Below are 17,377 nucleotides of genomic sequence, written 5' to 3' on the forward strand. Positions count from 1 at the left end.
CTTGCAATTTATTTTCCAAACTGTAAAATGGATTCTCTAACAAACCATATCTGGACGTTCTAAAATGATCTCTGATATTTATTTAGACTTGAGCAGATATAAGAACATGCTACAGTGACCATGAAGGTAAATATTTAGAGAATCAAGTTAATTATTTCAACGTGTCTTGCAAAAACACAACCTAGGAAAATGTTTGGTGATTGTGCTTGATCTAGGTAGGCCTTTCACCAAGAACCTCTTTATATCTACACATATACACACCGCTCAAAGGGACTGGAGAAAACCTGTGTATGTTTCTGAAAAAGGCATGAGCGAGTCAGTATACAAAAGAATATTTCTACTTTGTGATAGAAAGGAAAAAGGGCACTAAACTGCTACACTAAAAAACAAGGATATCATTTCCTGTTTTATAACTTTATAGGGAAGAAAATGAATACATACAGTCTAGAAATTACAGAGGGGCGCAGGTGGGGGCTGGGAGGGGGAGGCACTGCCAGCAACGGCTCATAGAAAGGCTTCTTTTTTCGCTCCAGGATAGGATGCCCCAAGTATCATACATTTTTCCTCTAGTCACGTGTATCCTCCTACGTCAATTTATCATATCAATACCATTATGTTTATTCCTCTGTCCATCTAGTTATACTCTGTTTCTCTCAGTCCCTGTCTCCCCTGGCCCCTATTTTTTTCTCTCTCTGATGCTAGAAGTATTATTTTATAATGAATATAAGGAATGAAACAGTCAATAAGAAAGTCGGTTTCCATATAAACCATCCAGCCTCGCCTGGGTGACTGCTGCAGCCTTCTCATTGGTCTGTCCCTCTATAATCCATTCTTCTCACACTAACCAGAGATGCTGTTAAAACATAGCTTTGATTGTGTCATTTTACCAGGTAAACGCCTCCAAATCTTTCCACCGGGCTCAGAATAAAAACCAAAGTCCTCATCACGACGGGCAAAGCCTTCTGCCCCTTTGGCCTTGCCTGCTTGTCTCCAGCCGCATCCTACCCACTGTAAACCTTTCTGCTCCTTCAGGACGGCAACCCCGTTCCTACCTCAGGACCTCCTGCCTGCTCTTCCCTCTGCTTGGTCCACATGGTACCCATGTCTGCATTTAGATCTCAGCTTCAATATCCCCTCAGCAAAGAGGCCTCCATTAGCAACACAGTACACAGTGGCCTCATCACTGGAGGCTCTTTTCCTTACAAACTTCTCCCCTGCGCCCTCCACGGAAACATATGTTATGGGACAGCAGAGCCCGAGTCCCCAGAGCTTGGAACAAGTGCTGGCACATGGCAGGCACTCCCTAAATATTTGTCAAACAAACAAGGCTGCAAGCTTCTTTGCTGAATGTTAGAATAATACCGGCTTGCCTTTCAAGATAATCGGGGACTCTTTCATCTTCTTGTGGATATTTGTAGTAAGACAGCCCAATTATCACGCACGCCCACTCCCTTTCATGGTATGTGACACTGGTATTTCTTTCGCTCTTCCAAATTTGCTTCACGCTCTCTGATCCATGATTTAATCTAATGTCTCACTACGTTTATTTATTCAACTCGAGTTGAACACTTTCATGCGCTGGGTAGTATATGTATCTGCCTGCTTCACACTTGGTCTACTTATTTCATTTTCATGTCCTCTAAACAAATGTGTGGGCCACTGAATTCTCTGTTTCCATTTTCGTGTGCTGTTGGTATAGATTGTACTCTGGCTTGCAGAATCCAAACATTAATTAAGGCATCTTCTGATTAGAAAATCTGACATAAAATACTAAAATATTTATTTTCTTTGCTCAGAATTATTTATAGAGCTATGGCTATTGTTTTTGCAAAACATGGCAAATGCTCTCACAGCTGTGGAAAAGAAATGATAAAATGATTTCATGGCTTGTTTGTTGTTGTTGTTTTTGATGACCTGGATTGGGACTAGTAAATTTGTACTTTAGCTTGTTTTGTTTAAAAAAAGAAGAAAGGGGGAAAAAAGGTCTTTGGAGAATTCTTCAGTATAATCAACAAGGAAAGCAAAAAGCAAAGGAACTAGGGAAAGTAGTTTTCCATTTACAGAGGTTTCAGGTACAATGGCCGGCACATTCTGAGAGAAATACAGCCAGTATTTTTTTTTTAATGAATTTTTTATGCTTGAATGTAGGAATCAAATGTGAATTCGGCTTTACTTTGTGTTCAGATATAAGATGAGGGAGACCAATAAATCGTAGGGAATCTCACTCTGATAAGCCTCAAACTAAAAACTTTTGAAGTTCTGCAGATGGTAGATTTACTGGTATAATTAGTTCCTGGAGACAAAACATTTCAGTATCTTTCCAGTTCACCTCAATTATAGCACAACCCCAAAATTCTTCAAGGTCATGAGGCTAAAATCCATTGATCCTACAATCTCTCACTGGCCCTTGCTCCTTCCAAGGCTCCTCTCCTTGCCCAGTTAAAATTCCAAGGTCAATCATTATAATCCTTTCTACACATGCAACGTCAACTCCCTGACCTCTAACTTCAACCACTCATCTTTTCCTGGCAAAATAACAATTCTGGTTAAATCCAATTCTCGGCTTGCTTGGTACTTGAATGCAGGCAAACAAATGGGGCTGAAACACACATACACACACCGCTTGACTTAACTTTAGACAAGCTTCTTCCTGACTCTAGGTTCCTGATCTTCTTTTTCTTAGATCATTTACTTTAGAAAGATTGCAATTGAAAATGCTTAATCTGCCTCTTCAAGATGCAAAGCTTCTCCCAGCCTTTGCCAGTTTTATAGGAGGGGCTTTGCCAAGGACCTAGGAGCTCTTCCTTACAAATGTAATCATAGAAGGAGAAGGGGCCCCTATCTCCCAGTCTCTGTGGGAGGGTAGGAGCCTAACTTCCAGAGGAGTAATTAGCAAACAAACACACATGACCTAGTCCCAATCTCTCTACTGGAGTACTTTTCCTCTGGCTCACCTCAGCACTTAAAAATCCTCCCACCTTTTGTCCCAACAGAGTTGAGTTTTCTGTCTCCTCTACTGCAAGCCTTAAATAAACTCTCCCTGGCCTATTTAGCTTAGATTTGGGGTTGCTAACATCAAGTGGGGCCTGAATGATGCCTGGCAATCATATTGTGTTTTCCTAGTCCATTTACTCTTCTATTTTTCTCACACCACCTCCCCTGTCCTCAGACCTCTCATATCTCTACCCAATCTTCATTCTCACTTGACGACCTCGCTTTCTATATCACTGAGAAAACAGAAGATACCAGAACAGGCTTTCTGTGGAAAACCACCCCTCCAAGCACCCAGCTGCACGTGTGCCCAGATACTCTGCTTCCCACCCAGTGTCTGCGGGCACCAGAAACCCTATCCTCAAGATGCTGCTGGTGGCCAGCTCCTCTGCTTCAACATTTTTCATGCTTCATAGGTTCAGAGAAAAAGAAGTGTAAGTGACATGTTCACATTTAAGCATATAATGATGTGAGTAAAATATACTCGTGCTGATAAAACATATCCTCAAGTGCTAATTCCTGTTGTAAATATGCTAACCTGAAGCTTCAGAGTGGCCATTACTATACTCTGGCTTTACGGTGACTGAAATGAGACAGAAACATGCCAGCTCCTATTCTGGGAAGTCTAAGTGACATACGACATTCGCTACAATCAAGTTTTTCTCCCTCCATAGTTGATCTGCACATTTCCGACTATGTATAAATGTCAGATGTGCTAAACTGCCTTTTTATTGAAGCCAAATAAAAAGCATCCCGGAGCTTTACGATATTTCAAAGGTCTCCCTGCCGTTTGTAACTCGTCATTGCCCAGCTCTAATGGGCTAGGTCCCATCGGGAAAAGTTCAAGCGTTAAAAACAATTACCTCTTCAAGGACATCAGCAAGCTTACTGAGGATCTCTTCAGGAAGGCTCTGGAATGTTGGAACACTGAAAAACAGAACAGAGAGGATTCTGAAGGCATGAACAGTGACTTACTTTCATTAAAAAAGCAGTATATCTGAGTGAAAATGCAAACGCCTCCATGCCAAAGACTCTGCAGATGTAGGTCAAAGCAGTAAGTTCAGCATGATTTGATGACCAACAGGGAAAAGGTATGTTTTACGAGAAAGAATGTGGGGTTTAGACAGAACCAAGTTCAAATCCCACTTGCATTTATCTGTGTGATCTTAAATGCCTCAGCTATAGTAGGAAAAAAACAACAACTGTCTCCTTTAGCAGCCTGCTGTCACCAGATTACTGTCAGTTCCATCTCTCTCCCTAGGTCTCCTGTCGCCACGGCTCCCCAACACACACACACTTTTCTACGGGCCAACTCGTACTTTTTCTTTGGAATACAGCTGGGTTGATGATACATTCAGACTTGCAAGCATTCATTCAGCAACGTTGGAAGCTTCCTACTCTCCCAACACCTCCCCAGCTAGTTTAGGTTGGTCCTCCTACTATAAAGTCTTTTATCCTGTCCTACAACAGGATATTTGTTACTGGATGTCTTCCCTGATCAAATTAAAACTACACAAAAATAGGAACAATATCTGTCTTGTTCATCCCCTGTATTTTTAGTGATTTACAAATAACAGTTCTGTAGCATGTGTTGGACAGAGTGGTGAAAGCATGGATGTGGGAATGAGTCCTAGAACAGTTTTAAGAATCAGATCAGACAGAATGGAGAAAAGAGCCAGACTCAGAGCAGACACAGAAAAATGTGAATTCTCTTCTTCTCAACCTCTTCTCTGATTTTCCCTCATTGACCAGTAAATAAAAATATTGAATGATGTTGAATACATGAACCAACAAAACTTCTTTTATATGTGAAATAGTAATGGCTTTTTAAAAGCCACTCTTGAACATATAATTCTTGAAACCCCACTGGGAAATCTAACTGGGATATAGAACTAAATTCTCATTTAATCCTACCTCAATGCTTAAATAAGGAAAACACTCTAAATGAGTGCATATACATTTGTATGTATGGTATCTGACTCACAGAACAGTTCTGGCTTGATTCGAATAGCACAGTGAAAGAATCCATAGCACGGTGTTTGGATATAAGCATGAAAGCCTTACTGTGAATTCGTCTGTCAATCTGATTGCCATTACTTAGTGTAAAGCCTATTGATAAAATCCCCAGGTTTTGTGCAGAGGTATAACAATTCACACAGGACCATCTGTTCCATCAGACTTACTGCTGTGGTCTGAGCCATGTGGGTTTTTCTTTCCAGAAGGCAGTGTATTTCAGCAGCTGGATGGAACACATCACAGCAAGAGACAGGGGAAGGTAGAGGAAACCGTTTCGGGAGGTATGCAGGTTGAAAATCCCAGCCCTTCCTTGCTCTTTTAATGAGCTATATTTCAGTTTCTTCTTAGATGGAAAAATGATTAGCATGCTCCTATCCCAGTGGGAATTTGTGGACAACACAAGCTACAATTGAGTTCTCATTTTATTACAACTGGCTCCCCTCTTTAGACAGACCTATTAATTCTATGCTTTGTCTGTCTATGTCAAGTCATACTACAATACTGTCCTTTCCATGAGAGTTGTCATCCATGAGAAAATGAATATTTGCTTGACCACACAACACACTAAATAAAAACAAAACATTAAACTTTAGAAAGGCATTTAAAATAATCTTTCATAAATTTACTTATTTTTTATTTTAAGCTTTATTGAGATATAATTGACAAAAAATTGTAAGATATTTAAAGTACACTGTGATGATTTGAGATTTATATATTATCTATATAGATAATATATATATATATGTTGTGTACAAAATCCTCCCGTCTAGTTAATCTAGTGAATTAACACATCTATCACCGCATGTATTTATTTTGTGTGTGTGAGAACATTCAAGTTCTATTCTCTTAGCAAATTTCAATTGTACAGTACAGTGTTATCAACTATAGCCACTATGTTTTACATTAGATCTTCAGAGCTAATTCATCTATAGCTGAAAGTTTGTACCCTTTTACTAGCCTCTCCGTTTCCCCCACCCCTCAGCTCCAGGCAACCAATTTTCTACTCTATGAGTTTAACTTTTCGTTTAGGTTCCACATATAAGTGATTCTATCACTATTTCTTTCTCTGTCTTATTTCACTTAGCTTAACTCCCTCATGGTCCATCCAGGCTGTCACACAAACAACCGGTTTCCTTCTTTCTCATGCCTGAATAATACTCCATTGTATATATATCATGATGTCTTATAATTTTAAATGCTTCAAAGCATTCAGCAGCACTATTACTAATAAAACTTAAGAATTATTTTTAAAAAGGAACACTCTAAAAATTATTGGTAACAATTGAAACACTTCTAGAGTTAACAAAATAGAAATCAATCAGCAGAAAAATATGTAGCTTCACTTTTATAAATTATTCTGAAAACACTTTTGTAGCGATCTTTAAAATCCTTTGATCTCTATTTTTCCAACCACTATAGAAGTTCTCTCATGTAATTAATCTGCTTTCTAAGAATTATTGGTCTGCCGATAGCTTGAACACCAAGAACAAAACAATTGAGGCTATTCATAATTTGCAATTCCAGCCATGAAATACCTTGGTTTAATTGTCCCAGATACATCAAAAGACATTAATAACTCCACTAATATTTCCTTACTGTTCACAAAATATTGTGGCTTAACTTATTTATTCATTAAAACTCATTGAGTGCCTGCTTTGTGCCATAAATTGTAGTCGGTGTTTGGAATTCATCAACAAACAAAAACAAAGATTCCTGCCTATTGTTCAGAGAAATAGAAAAACACACACAACATAATAAATAATATATATTGTACATATATATTTATGTATGTCATACAGTATGTTAGATAAAGACAACAGAAGTTTACATTATAAAAAGCCAAACAGGGTAGCAAGGATTATAATGGGAGGAGGGGTAGGTTGAAATATTAAACAGAACCAGGATGTCTTCATTGAAAATGGGAGAGTTTAGCAGAAATCTGAGAGATGTGAGGGAGATAGTTAACTGGGGAGTTAAAAAAAAAAAAAAGCATCCAGGTAAAGGGAACTGGGAGGGCAAAGGGTTTTAAGTACTGAGTGGGATCCCACAGCAGCAGATGGTCAGGCGGTCCGGAATTCAGCGAGCTGAGCAGAGTGGAAGAGTAGTAGCCGCAAGGGGGAGGCGAGGGCGGGCGGCTTACCAAGGGCCGAGCACAGCACTCTAAGGCCGGCTGCAAGCCGAGTGAGACGCGGGGCCTGCTGTGACATGCTCTTATGTATGCACGAGAGCCCTCCGCCAGCTCCATAGAAAATAAGCTGCAGGGGGCGAAAGCAGAAGCTGGCAGGCCAGATGCATGACCCTACAGCATGACCGAGGGCTGTGCTACAGAAAGGGTGGACGCAATGGACGTGGCAAGAAGCAGTTAAACTCTGTTATATTTTAGGAGCAGAAGCAGCGTGATTTCTGGTAGGCTTGACATGGGGTGAGAGAGAAAGAGGGGAGACAAAGATGACTCCTAAAGAACCTGGAAAAAAAGTTTAAATTGTTTTCTTACTGAACAAGCAATTTTTAAAAATCTGCTTAGTTGCAAAGGGTTTGATTTTATCAGGAAGTTGCCGTTTTTAAATATAACCACAGAGTATTAGGTGTAGCTCCATAATTATAAGGCAAGCTATCCCTTGAACAAAGTCTTGAAAGAGTTTGACAGAGAGCTGATGGCTGCCACAGGAGAGAGAGGATAGGGAGCTGGGTGGGAAAGGGGAAGGGATTAAGAAGTACAAATAGGTTATAAAACAGTGACGAGAACATGAAATACAGCACAGGGAGTGCAGTCAGTGATACGCCGTAACTATGTATGGTGCCAGGTGGGGACTAGAGTTATCGGGGGACCACTGTGTAAATTACATAACTGTCTAACCACTATGTGTACACTTGGAAGTAATGTAAAATAATATTAAATGTCAATTGTAACTAAAGAGCAAACAAAAACAGAGGTTCAACAATTCCCTCTACCTGGAGCAGAGCATACAGAGTTATATTAATTATCTTTGGGTAGCATTTGGGGAAGAGCAGCCTGTTTATTCTGTCATAAGAAATAAGCTCTGTATCAAGTTTAATGTCAAGAATATTGACAGTTATTGTTTATTTCTGTGCTAGTAGCTTCTTACAGCTTATACAATTAAATAAAAGCAGAAATCTCTGGCTTACCAACGAAATCAATTTCTATTGATGAAGGATTAAAGTAAGGGTCCTTCTTAACCTCGCAGCTATCAGGTCTTACCCCCTCCCCTTTTCTTTTTTTAAAATATATCTTTATTGATTTCAGAGAGAGGAAGGGAGAGGGAGAGAGAGAAACATCAATGATGAGAGAGTCATTGATTGGCTGCCTCCTGCACACCCCCTACTGGGGATGGAGCCCACAACCTGGGCATGTGCCCTGACCGGGAATCGAACGTTGGTCTCCTGGATCCTAGGTCGATGCTCAACCACTGAGACACACCGGCTGGGCTGGTCCTTCCCCTTAGTGAGCTCATCAAAAGGTTGCCTGCCCTCAACCTACTTTTCTTCTTAATTGGATCATCATCATTGTTGATCTTGACTGAGTCTGTTATGCAACAGCCTTATAACTGGTCTTTCTTTGCCCCCTCCTTCCTTCACACATCACTGTTGGATTTACTTTCTGTCAACAACATTTAGCCAGTATGACACGATGGCTTTTATCCTTCAATACGTGCCTATTACCTCACCAGATTATGAGAATAATTTATTTTACATATAAAAATATTTTAAATACAGCAAACCATTATAGACGCATGAGGCATAATTTTATCATCTATGTGATAAAATTTAAACTCCTTATGCAGGAAGACTGTAGAGTGATTAAGCATGTGGGCCTTAGAATGAAAGAGAATCAGGTTTAATTACGCTCTGCTACTAATTATTAGCTATGCCTTTGGGCAAGTAATTTAATCTCTCCAGGTCTCAGCTTCCTTGGCTTTAACAAAAAAACAACAAAACAAAACAAAAACAAAACAAAACCAAACAAAAAGGCTAATACCACCTAGAGTTGTGGTGAAAATGAGATGTAAAACATTAAGAAGACACCTGGTACATAGCAAATATTCAATGAACATTAACAGCCACAATTACATGCATTTTTTTTGTTCTAAATGCTATTTTTATCACCTTTAACATCAAAATCAACTTTCTAATGTGTCAGATATGAATCTCAGTGTAGACTCAACAGTGCTAAAAATACCCATTTCTTAAATCAAATTCTATTTGATTTGGAGTATCAGCTCTTCTTTTTCAGTGAGATATTGACTTATCACATCCATTATTTAGCTCTTCCATAACTGTGGCCATTCCTCAACACAGGAGGCATGTGATGCCCAGAAGGTGGGGAGTTAAGTCTCTAATCTCCCTGCTATAAAAGTCACAAAAGACCCTTGAAATCCAAATTGCTCTCTGCTTTTGTGACTACAAAGGAGGAAGGAAACCTTTGATCAAGCTGGGAACCTTGGTGCTTTCCATCAGCCTCCCTTGGTGAGTCCAAGCAGAGAAACCCCCTCTTGGAGAAATATCTCCAAGGTTCTCTTCTTTCTCCTTTTGACTCCAGATCCTCTTTGTAATCACCTTAAATCAATTTAGGCTTTAAAAACAGATAGACGGTATCTTCTATTCTAGAAACTTCTGGTATTGATCAAAAATTCAAATCAAGAAATGCAAAGAGCCTACAAACCTGTCTGGCAAGGGAAAAAAAATGGATAATATATGGGGAAATAGTTCAATAATTTATGTTTGAATAACTGTCCTCCAGATCCATCCCTAACATTTTCAGGGTGCTGATTTCCTGTGCACCCCAGTACCATCCACCACAACCACTCCCCCCCTCCAAAATACACACACAAGCACACTGTCAACATTCAGGCTAGGAGGTGGGAAAATGGCAGGGCAGGAAGAAAGGACCTGGGAGGAGGACGTGCAGACCCTAAAAACAAACTCAGGGCCACCTGGGCTGGAAATTCCAGAGTCCTGCTCTTGGCACACGGTCATCTGTCAGGGCACATCCTCTTGGTTACTCACCAGGAGGAAGGGCACACCCAGGAGAAGCCAGAGGGGGACCCTTCTAAGTAAGGGTTCCCGGGCAGGTAGCTCAGATGGTACCAGTGTTCTCTGCACTAGTCACTCGGCCTTCTCCTGACCTTACTGAGTGCTTTAAACACTGCCTTTCCCTACATAAGCTTTTTCTCAGGTAAGCTCTTCAAGCACATTCTCCAACACCTCTTTATTCATTTGGCATGTCTCAGGTTAAATGATTCATTTAATTATGGCAGAATATTACTTTTTCTTTTTCAATGATTAAAAAGAGAAAATCTATGAAGTCATTATCCCTGCAATTCTCATTTAGACAAGAGTTATATTCTTATCAATTAGGTATCTTTCCTACCATCCTAACTCCAGGTATTATATTTAATAGATGGGTAAATCACTTCAGCTCAGTAAATCTTAGTGTTTTCTTCACTAATAGAAAGATAATTCTGGCTGACGCAACTTCACACAAATGCCATGAAATAATATGAGAGAATGCATTTAAAATTGCTTTAATTTCAAATCAGAGCACCAAATATCAGTGATTGACTTACCTGTAAACACAACAAAAATTCTAAAATCATTGTCTTAAAAACCATCTTAAATTTCTATTATCCAACTAAAAACTGTCAAATTTGATTTTAATGTTGTTCAATTCTGCAGATTCACCAGATTTTCCAAAGCAAGACCCAATTACTTAGTCCAGATTCTTGATCAAAATGCCCTAGGCCAGTTGTTTCCAAACCTTAAAGTATTAAAAAGTCAGATTCAAGAAGGCATGGAGTGGGATCCAAGAAATCAATGTATTTTTTTGAATTGTTATAAAATACACGTAACATAAATGTATCACTTTTAATCATTTTTAAGTGTAAAGTTCAATAGAACTTAGTACATTTACAGTGTGGTGCAATCATCACCACTAGACATCTCTAGAACTTTTTCACCCTCCCAAAATGAAACTCTATACCAACTAAACAAGAACTCCCTAGTCCCCTCTCTCCCTAGCCTCTGGTAACCACCACTGTACATTCTGTCTCTATGAATGTGGCCATGCTAGGTACCTCATATAAATGGAATCATACAGAATTTCTCTTTTTGTGACAGGCTTAATTTATACAGTATAACATCTAAAAGTTTCATCCATGTTGCTCAGTGTATGTTTTAAAATCTACCCAGATGACTTCAGTTGGTATATGTCAATTTAAAATGATCTATAAAACTCACAAACATATTCCATCTTCTTTTCTGAAGTGCAGACAAGCTTTTCAACCTATATTGTGTCATATTAGTTTATTTTATATTTTATTTTTTTATTGTGGTAAGAACGCTTAACATGAGATTTGCCCTCTTAACAAATTTTTAAGTATATAAGACATTGTTGTTGACTATAGGTACAATATTGTATAGCAGATCTGGAGAGTTTATTCATCTTGCTCAACTGAAATTCTATGCCTATTAATTAGTAACTCTCTAGTTCTACTTGCCCCAAGCACCTGGCAACCACCATTTCACCTTCTCATTCTATGCATTCACTATTTTAGATACCTCATATAAGTGAAATCATGCAGCATTCGTCTTTTTGTGATTGACTTATTTCACTTAGTATAATGTTCTCAAGGTTCATTCATGTTGTTGCATATTGCAGGGTTTCTTTTTTCAGGCTGAATAATATTCCATTTTAACGTATATGCCACAGGATTTTTATGCATTCACATGGCAGTGGATATTTAAGTTGTTTCCACATCTTGGCTACTGTGAATAGTGCTGCAATAAACACGGGAGCAGTAATATCTCTTCAAGATCCTGATTTCAATTCTTTCAGATAAATACCCAGAAATGGGATTGCTGGATTATATGGTCATTCTGTTTTTAATTTACCTCCTCGCTGTCTGGCGTAGCAGCTGTACCCTGCTGCGTCCCCTCCCACGGTGCGCAAGAGTTCCCGTTTCTACACATCCTCGCCAATACTTTTTTTCCGTTTTCTTTCCTTTTTGTTTTGATAATAGCCATCCTGTCTGACTGAGGTGATACCTCATTGTGGTTTTATTTATTAGTCTTTCAATTCTCACATGTTTGTGTAAATTTCTTTAAGACTCAAGGACAACTTCTGGAAAATAGTCCCTGACAATTCTCTCTCTCTCTCTAAGTAGGTATCTTGACTGAATAGCACCTACGCTTGTATTGTAACCATGTGGTGACATATTTCTCTCCTCTGACTAACATATAAATTCACTGAAATCCTTACTGCATAGTAACTTATAGCAGGAACTTTAGAAACAAACAAACAAACAAAAAAATGGTTTGGAATCCCAGTGCCTCCACTTCTTAGCTATATAACTATAGACAGGTTATTTAAAGTCAATAAGCTTGACCTTCCCTAGTCAGAAAATGAAAACAGCAAAGTTGTGAGTAGTAAAAAGTATGAAGCACTTGACAAAAAAGCTGCCATAGGGTGGGCACTCAATTGAAGGGGCATATGCTTTAGCTTGTATAATACTACACTTATAATAAAGTGTGTCGTGTAGCAGGCACTCAAAAGCATGTAGTTTGAAAAAACATATTCAATAAAGCCAAACGCAATAAAGCAAGTGTAGTTTTTGCCCACAGGCACTGCACAGAGGTGCAATTTGACACTGTACAAATGCATCTGCATGGAGGAGGAGTGAGATTAGACCTCGGTCCACCCGCTCCCCGCGCTGTCCGTTTGGTCTTGGCAGGGGCTACATCAAACCAGGGGATGCTGTCTTATTTACAGCAACCCTGATCTGTGGAAAGATCTGCTTGTTATTTTTCACCAACCACATGAATGTTTCCTTGAGGCAATTTACTCAGGAAGAATTCAGAAAAGAAAATGATTGCCCGACAGTCTTCTCTTAAAAAAAAGTGTTAAAGTAGCTTCAAAAAAAATACCAAAAAAGCAAAAAAACCCTGAGGGCTACTTTCAAAATCATAACCTTGGTTACTCCTGTCAAAATGATCATGAAGGGGACTTGGGGCGGAGGGGGGGGGGGAGGCAGATACGGGGTGGAGGGGATAATTGGGGAAAAAGAGGGAGACATCTGTAATACTTTCAACAATAAAGATAAATTTTAATAAAGGGATTATGAGGACATGAGGTATTAATGACACTTTATTAAATTACCTCTGAAATGCTTAATAGCATCTCATGCAGTGCCTTGCTCAGAAGATTGCTCTGTACCTATCTTTGTCCTGCAAACCTTACAAGAGCCTATGCTTGAGCAAAAACAAAACCTGATGGGTTTTTATGGAGTTAAACAAATTGCATCTGACTGGCAAAACTAAAAAAGGAGCATTTGACACTTTAAACATTTAATGCTGCATTAGACACAATCAGCCTAAAGTTTCTGCCCAGATTTTCTACCCCACCTTTTGAACCCTGGGAGATGTGGTCCCCTGCCCCATAGACTGAGCCTTCTCTAAAGCAGTGTTTCTTTCTCCACGAGGCATCATTGGCGTCATACATCTCCACTGGGCATGGATGTCTCATGCACTGCCTAACATTTAGCATCTCTCGTTCCCGTGAAATACCAGCAGTATTCCTAGTCATTGTGACAAAAAAAATCATCCTCCAGAGCAATAATGCCCAAGATTTAGAACCATTGCTCTATCATTTCACAATTTTCCCAATTCACTAAGTGAATCAGTTCCCTGCTTCTTCTGCCTGAAACCTCAAAACCCCTGATAACTTGCTAACACTAGCATCTCCCAGTGGCTGGATACCTGCTGCCCAGTAAGAGCCATCTGTCCAAAGTGCTTCTGGAACTCAGCTGCCGACGCATAGATAAATGGTATCAAAGACTCTTCATCCCTGGATTATGGCTGTTCTGAAAGCCATTTAAACATTGTTTCTAAAATGCATTACTAGACACCACCAACAGAAGAAAAAAAGATCCCATAGGCCAGTAAATTCTAAGTTACAGAAATTTAAAAGTTTTCTTTACTGTAGAAGTTTACTTTGTTAAAAAACACACACCCACATTTAGAAAGCTAACTGGAGAAGAAAAAGAGATAGTATCTTCTAAACTTATTTAACAAGGTAACCCCTTAATTATTAAGGTGACAGGCTTCACAATAGTCCCTATGCTTAGCATGGACTACACTTTAGCATGGTCTCTTGGTGCACTGCTGCATATTTTTAGGATGAAAGTAGCCATAATCTCCCTCCTCTGCTTCTCTCCACTCCCTGCAGACTCTGCAGAGACACATCTCCAAAGGCACAGAGTCTGGATGCCTTCCCTCTGTCCTCCAAAGTACCCCTGTCTACCTCTGGCCTGTTGTTGGATTGTGATTGTCAGCTGATATGTCACCTCATCCTAGGGTCAGCAAACTATGGCCCACTGGCTCACGGCCTATTTTTATAAATCAGATTTTAATGGAAGGCAGCCATGTGCTCCAGTTTAAGTATTGTCTATAGCTGCTTGCACAATACAATGGCAGAGCTGAGTCACTGCAACAGATGTTGTATGGCCCACAAGCCCAAAGAATTTACTACATGGTTCTGTAAGGAAAAGTTTGTCAACCCATGTCTTAGTCTTTTATCATCGAGGTAGATACAGTATCCAACTCCTTCAGCTTAATGCCTGGCAAATGACAGGTGATCAAATCTACTGCATTAGAAAACATTGTGCTTTTCAAAATTAATCCAAGAATATCTGACCTTAAGGTAACTATTTTAATAAAATGTGAGGGATAAAGTATTCAGTTCAGGTCACATATTCAAAGATCTTAGGCAATGTTCAAATTGTTTTTCTTCTTTTCTACCTTGACTTGGAAATAAAGAGTCAAAGAAACTTAACTTGATAAATAAAAAACCTTGTGTAGAAGTTTATAATCTTAAGATAGAACAGAGCTCAAAGGTAACTTTGTAGAGCATTTTTATATATTAATTCTTGCTATGAATTCTCCAATATCATTCTGAATCTTTCAAACATGAAGCTTCTACTTTTTCCCTTGGGAAATGATTTCTGAATACAATTGTCTAGTAAGCACCTTTTTCTGGAATGCAAGCAAAATTTTCTTTGTTTTATTTCATCCTATCACTCCTAAATCCATTCTTTACAAAGAGATTTTCTTTCCTGATTCTACAGTAAATTTTTAGAAAGCATAAGAATGTAAGAAATATATTACCACCCTCAAAAAAAAAATAACCTATTTCAATTTATTGGAAACCTTGATAAAATGGTTTTGGTATTAAGGCTCAAAAGAGTCAGTGAAATAATCAAATCCCTGACTTTTAAGAGGTTTGTCTTAATTATAAAACTTACCTAAAATTAGATGGTAGAACTAGGAATAAATGATATGATCTATGACAAAGCCATTTTAGCATAAGATTTAGGACAGAGAATGTGCACAGTAGCTATTACTACTTGTAATTATCATCACTCATACTTTAAGTGGCCTCGTATATATCATGGTTAAGGGTAAGATTTACAGCGAGTGGCCCAGGAAGAAATCTCTGCCACCAGGTTCTGTCTCATCTAGGACCGTGGACATCCAGGTCTAGAAATGCCTCGGCACTCGCTTACACACACTTAACTATAAGTCATCCGTCATATGAAGAAATCAAACACAGGAACCAGTAACATGAATTTCCCATGATTACACTACATTCTACAAAAAAGAGCAAAACATTTGGCAATGGTGGGTGATCTGTAAGAAAAAACAACAAAGCTTTACTTATGTAAATTAAATCCAACCAGGGATTCTAAGTCCTGTGAAATTTTAGCCAACCCACTGAAAATAGGTTACCTTAACAAAAATAATAATTTTAATGGAAATAATAAAACACGATTCTACCTATCAAGCACTTGTATGTCAACTGCTTTCCTTAGTTAACTTTAGCAGTGGTAGCAAACATTGCTAACATCTATTCAGCAAGTACTATGATGCAGGCATTCTGCTAACCGCTTTACAAATCTTATTTCATTTCATCGGTAGAACAACTCACATTCTACAAAAAAAGAATTTAATATAATTTATACAATGATGTATGTTCCTTCGATTACCATATATATTAATTTTCAGGCAACCTTAATAACATAGTTTAGTCCTAACTTGATGCATACTTCCTCATTTTATTATATGGCTAATTGAATAAATACCATGTAGGAAATTTTTGTAGTCAGGAAATGGACTATATATAATCTTACAATTTAATTTATGACTTCTGTAAGTAATAATGAATTAGTGTATTATTTTTTTCAGATTCACATCTTGATTTCTGAGGGCAAAAGTCATAATCCAAAAAAGTGACTTGGATAGGAAATGTAGGAATCAGGACAGATTAATATGAATGGTGGGAACAGGTGTTGAAGAGAGGGCCCTATGAGTCTCTCTCAGGACTGGAAGTAATAAACATAGCATTAAGCATAAAAAGAAAATCAATTATTGGGGGGAGGAATTCAGGTCACTCTTACTTTATAATGGCAAGTAATGTACTAATATTATATTATATCATCTTTAAGCATTTAATAATTTTAGCTCAGCCTACACATATTTTTGTCATCATGAAAATTTAAGTTTATTATTTTAACTATAGTCATAAATGTGAGAGGCCTGTAAGATGGTATTAAATGTCAAATCAAGCTGTATGCTGTCTTTTGAAGATATGACTACATATCTAGATTATCAATAATTTTAAAATTAGTGTTTATTATGTGCTACGCACAGCATTACAATAATTTAAGTCCCAGCCATGTTGCTTAGTAACTATGTGCCTTTGAATAAGCTAATTAGCCTTTTTTAGTCTGTACTTTCATCAGTGAAAAGATAATAGAACTTTAAACTTAGTTTATTTTTCAATAACTCTTTATGTCCTCTCCTTAGCCACATTATGCACATGAGAAGACCTAAGGCCTCTGGCAAATAACTTCACCTCTCAGGGTGTGTGAGCGGCAGAACCTACACTCAGAGCCAGAGCTGGGGCTCCAGTGGAAACCCTCCACCAGCCAGTGCCTGGAGTTCATTCGCCCAAAGCTCAGGCTGCCTACCGAGCAGGCCTTAGAAAGTTAAATATAAGACTGACTATAACACCCCTCCCATCACGCTATATGTTTCCCCTGTTCTGTGGTCATGTCACCACGGAGGAAGCCAGCGGTCCTTTCAAAAAGTGAAGCTGTTTCTACGATCAGCCTGTAAAAGTCCCAGAGGTCTGAGATGTGAGGCTACAGGACTGCCACGGTTGTGCAAGCCTGAGCGCAAGTAGCAGAAAGGCTGTGGGCTGACAGGCCAGGGCACAGCTTGCTGGAAGACAGGAACAGTGTTTTTTCTTAAGTGGAGTCTGTATTGCCAGTACTTTAGTAAGACCGGTCAAGCCTTA

The 17,377-nt window shown here is 38.8% G+C and overlaps 1 protein-coding gene across 3 annotated transcripts in view; it reads right to left on the bottom strand.

Moving 5' to 3' along the window:
• The window catches only part of PRKG1 (protein kinase cGMP-dependent 1), a 953,315-nt gene that overhangs the window by 235,486 nt on the left and 700,452 nt on the right, over positions 1–17,377 (bottom strand). For all 3 annotated transcript variants that reach the window (XM_081157647.1, XM_081157645.1, XM_081157646.1), the window contains exon 5: positions 3,855–3,918. In XM_081157647.1, the coding sequence (XP_081013773.1) occupies positions 3,855–3,918 (64 nt within the window). The remainder of the gene's footprint in view (positions 1–3,854; positions 3,919–17,377) is intronic.

This window comes from Miniopterus schreibersii (genome assembly GCF_964146895.1).
Source record: "Miniopterus schreibersii genome assembly, chromosome: 14".
Lineage (NCBI taxonomy): Eukaryota > Metazoa > Chordata > Mammalia > Chiroptera > Miniopteridae > Miniopterus > Miniopterus schreibersii.